Source organism: Sceloporus undulatus, chromosome 11, assembly GCF_019175285.1.
Source record: "Sceloporus undulatus isolate JIND9_A2432 ecotype Alabama chromosome 11, SceUnd_v1.1, whole genome shotgun sequence".
NCBI lineage: Eukaryota > Metazoa > Chordata > Lepidosauria > Squamata > Phrynosomatidae > Sceloporus > Sceloporus undulatus.
In genome coordinates this window covers 5056305-5060137 of record NC_056532.1, presented here as the reverse complement: position 1 = coordinate 5060137, position 3833 = coordinate 5056305, and the positions used below count along the sequence as shown (strand labels likewise).

The 3833-nt window shown below is 44.7% G+C and overlaps 1 protein-coding gene across 2 annotated transcripts in view; it reads right to left on the bottom strand.

Moving 5' to 3' along the window:
• The window catches only part of CLTC (clathrin heavy chain), a 59402-nt gene extending 55569 nt beyond the window's left edge, over positions 1-3833 (bottom strand). The window contains exon 1 of one of the 2 annotated variants that reach the window (XM_042442400.1): positions 3417-3833. In XM_042442400.1, coding sequence (XP_042298334.1) covers positions 3417-3458 — 42 coding nt within the window. In that variant the 5' untranslated portion in view covers positions 3459-3833. The remainder of the gene's footprint in view (positions 1-3416) is intronic. The other variant, XM_042442399.1, reaches the window with a different exon arrangement.

Here is a 3833-nt window from a genome sequence, read left to right as displayed (position 1 = left end):
TCCTCCAGGGCAACTCTGTGGTCAACGTCCAACAGACACTGACCATAGAACTGCGCTGGAGGAGCTACAAAGGCCTGGTAGAGTGTCCTCTCTAGGAACCCCTAGGTCCTCCAGGGCAACTCTGTGGTCAACGTCCAACAGACACTGACCATAGAACTGCACTGGAGGAGCTACAAAGGCCTAGTAGAGTGTTCTCTCTAGGAATCTCTAGGTCCTCCAAGTGCAACTCTGTGGTCAACGTCCGACAGACAATGACCATAGAACTGCGCTGGAGGAGCTACAAAGGCCTAGTAGAGTGTCCTCTCTAGGAACCCCTAGGTCCTCCAGGGCAACTCTGTGGTCAACGTCCGACAGACACTGACCATAGAACTGCGCTGGAGGCGCTACAAAGGCCTAGCCTTCTCTCTAGGAACCTCCAGGTCCTTCTGTGCAACTTTAGGTTAAAGCTGACCATAGAGTTGTGCTGGAGGACCTAGATATTCCTAGAGAGAACACATTAACAAAATACATGAATAACCAAATCCACAAACACCAAAGCCACAAACATGGAAGGATGAGCACAATATCATTTGACCCTTGAAGCCTTCCAAACTGCACCAGTCATGAAGGTTGGTGAAAAGACATCTCTTTGGATATTACAAGTTACTGTATATACTCATGTATAAGTCTAGAAACTTAGGTCAAAAAACTGACCCAAAAAGCCTGAGTCAACTTATTCTTGGGTCAATGCAAGTTCTGTATCTTAACTCTTATCTAAAAGAAGGAACCATCCCTTGGTGAAAAGCAAGAGTATAATCTGTCCTTAAAGCACTGGACCCCTCTACTCTCTCATCCATTCAGCCTTTTTTGCCACTGCTTTGCTTCATCCTTTAGATCCTTTGCTATACGTCCCTCAGTTTTACCCTCGACTTATCCCTCAGTCGTAGCAAAATCCATACGTTTGGCCCCAAACTTAGCCCTTGACTTATACTATACATGAGGTTGACTTATAGTCGACCTTCATAATATCCCAGTGCAGAAGGACTCCTCAAATACAAGCCTGCCGTGCAAATGCCATTTCTACACTGCGCCAGTCCTGTCCAACTGGTGCTGCAAGACACTCAATGCCAACCTTAGATACCAACCTCCTCCTCATGCTGCATCCACTGAGCCTGGCTTACTCTTTACGTTGCCACCATGAAGTCCAGCTTAACCATCATCTCCAAGGCACTAAACCCCACTCTAATGTCCTCCATCCCGCTCTCTTGTCTTGCCTTAATCTCCCTTTAGGGGACCAATGATGTGTCAATAAAAACCCAGTCCAATTGCCCATGCGCACCTCCAGCTTCCCTTTCAGGTTCATTCTACCTACAATCCTCTCCAAGCCGACCCTACCGTTCAAATCCATCCCTTTAAATCCCTATCAACCCGCAGCCTCTCTTGCTTCATGTCTTTCCAGACCAAGAATGCACTTCACTGACCTTCCTTATAGATTATCTCGCTCCCTACAAAACCTGGCATCCAGGTTGGCATGCGCTACTACATTATTGTACCGGCGGCTCCTCCCGATTCGATACCAGAACCTCCTTCGGTTTTTCCTTCCACGGCTCCATGGGACTGGAGGAACAAGCAAGAAATGCCTTAGTTGTCTCTCTCACACAACCACTATTTCCATACAACCACACTTCCTACACAAACACTGATAGCAGCTGCTTCGAAACGCCTCTGAGATAAAGTTTGCGTCGAGGAGAGAAGGATGAAGACCCCACAAACTTGGCAGGGCCTTCCTAAGCGAGGAAAGCTCAGAGACGCCTTTGCTGGTTCTTCCTGCTGAATACATAGCTTGCTTAGAGGAATGATACCTAAAAGAGCGCATGGACTTTGTGGGTGTTATCCTCAGAGACAGGTTTTGTCGGTTTGTCCCTCTAAAATAGAGCTTGTTTAGACCAAAAAGACCCCATTGGTTTCAAGGGTGTTGTCCTCAGAGGTGGTTTTTGCCAGTCCCTCCCTTTGAAGCACAGCTTCTATAGAAGGATGAAGGCCAAAGACCCCGCCAGTTTCACAGGGTTTCTCTCAGGCAAAGGACCCACAGAAGGGACCCTAAAAGGAGCCTTCAGAAGGGGTTTCATTTGTTGCCCTTTCCTCCCTTGGAAACATAGGCACAAAACACACAAACGTTGCTTCTTTGGAAGGGCCAGGGCCTTCCAAAGATAGATAGCTATCTGTCTGAATGGAGTGTGAATATATACATATATATATGTGTGTGTGTGAATGGAGTGTGAATTATATATGTGTGTGCATGCATATGGAATGTGCATATATATGTGTGTGTGTGTGTGTGAATGGAGTGTGAATATATACACATTTGTGTGCGGAGTTTAAATATACATATGTATGTGTGAATGGTGCATGAATATATATAGACACACAGGTATGTGTGTATGTGTGTATTCATATTCCATTCACACAAACACACATATTTCATTGCACTCCATTTACTTACACACATATATACACACACATTCATACTTCACTCATATATATATATATATCCATACTCCATTCCCACACACACATATAGCCACAGTCCATTCCCATACATATATGTGCATGTGTATGAATGGAGTGTATGTGTGTATGAGAATGGAGTGTGGATATATACATATGTTTGTGTGGAGTATATATCTATGAATGGAGTATGTGAATATATATGTGTGTGTGTGTGTGTGTGTGTATATATATATATGAATCGAATCTATATATATATATATGAGTGAAGTGTGTGTGTATATATATATATATGCATGCACGAATGGAGTATATATATATATATATATATACACACTCCATTCACAGGTACACAACACACACACACACATATATATATATATACACACACACTTCACTCATATATATATATTCCATTCATACATACATATATATTCATACTTCATTCCCATATATAGATAGATATGTGTGCATGAACACACACATCTATATCTATATCTATACATGAATGGAGTGTGTGAAAATATATATATGTGTGTGAATGGGGTATGAATATATGACTGAGATATATATATATATATATATGCATGCACGAATGGAGTATATATATATATATATACACACTCCATTCACAGGTACACACACACACACACATATATATATACAGTATATACACACACACTTCACTCATATATATATATATATATATATATATCCCATTCATATCTATATAGTCCCACTCCATTCATATATATCTATATCTATCTATCTCTCTGAAGGGAGCGGTGTGAGTTGCGCATGTCTGACACACAGCCTCCATTTGGGTCCTGAAGAAGAGCCCTCCCTATCTATCTATCTATCTATCGCCCCTTCCTTCCTTCCTTCCTTCCTTCCTCCCCGAGAGAGAAGCCCCTTCTTCTTCCTCTGACCTGGAGATGCTCCTGGAAGCGGATGGGGAGGATCTGGGCCATGGCGCCCGACGAAGAGGCGGAGGCGGCGGCGGCGGCGTTGTTGGGGTTTTGGGGCTCCAGCCCGGCGGCGGCGGCGGGTCGGAGAGGAAGCCTCTCCTCCTGGACAACGAGAACCGGAGAAGAAGAGGAGGGAGGCTCCTTCTTAATGGCGGCGAGGAAGGCGACAGAGACGCTGCTGCTGCTGCTTCTGCTTCTCCTTCTTCTTCTCCTCAAACGATCCGGAAACAGCCTCCGGCGGAAGGACACACCGCTCTCCCCTCAGAGCGAAGGAGTGACGCGTCCGATAAGAGTCCCGGCAAACGGCGGCGGATCACTCCGTTTTTATCTTCTCCCTTCGCCTGCTCACCTGCAAACCATTAGCGGCGGAAGGATAGC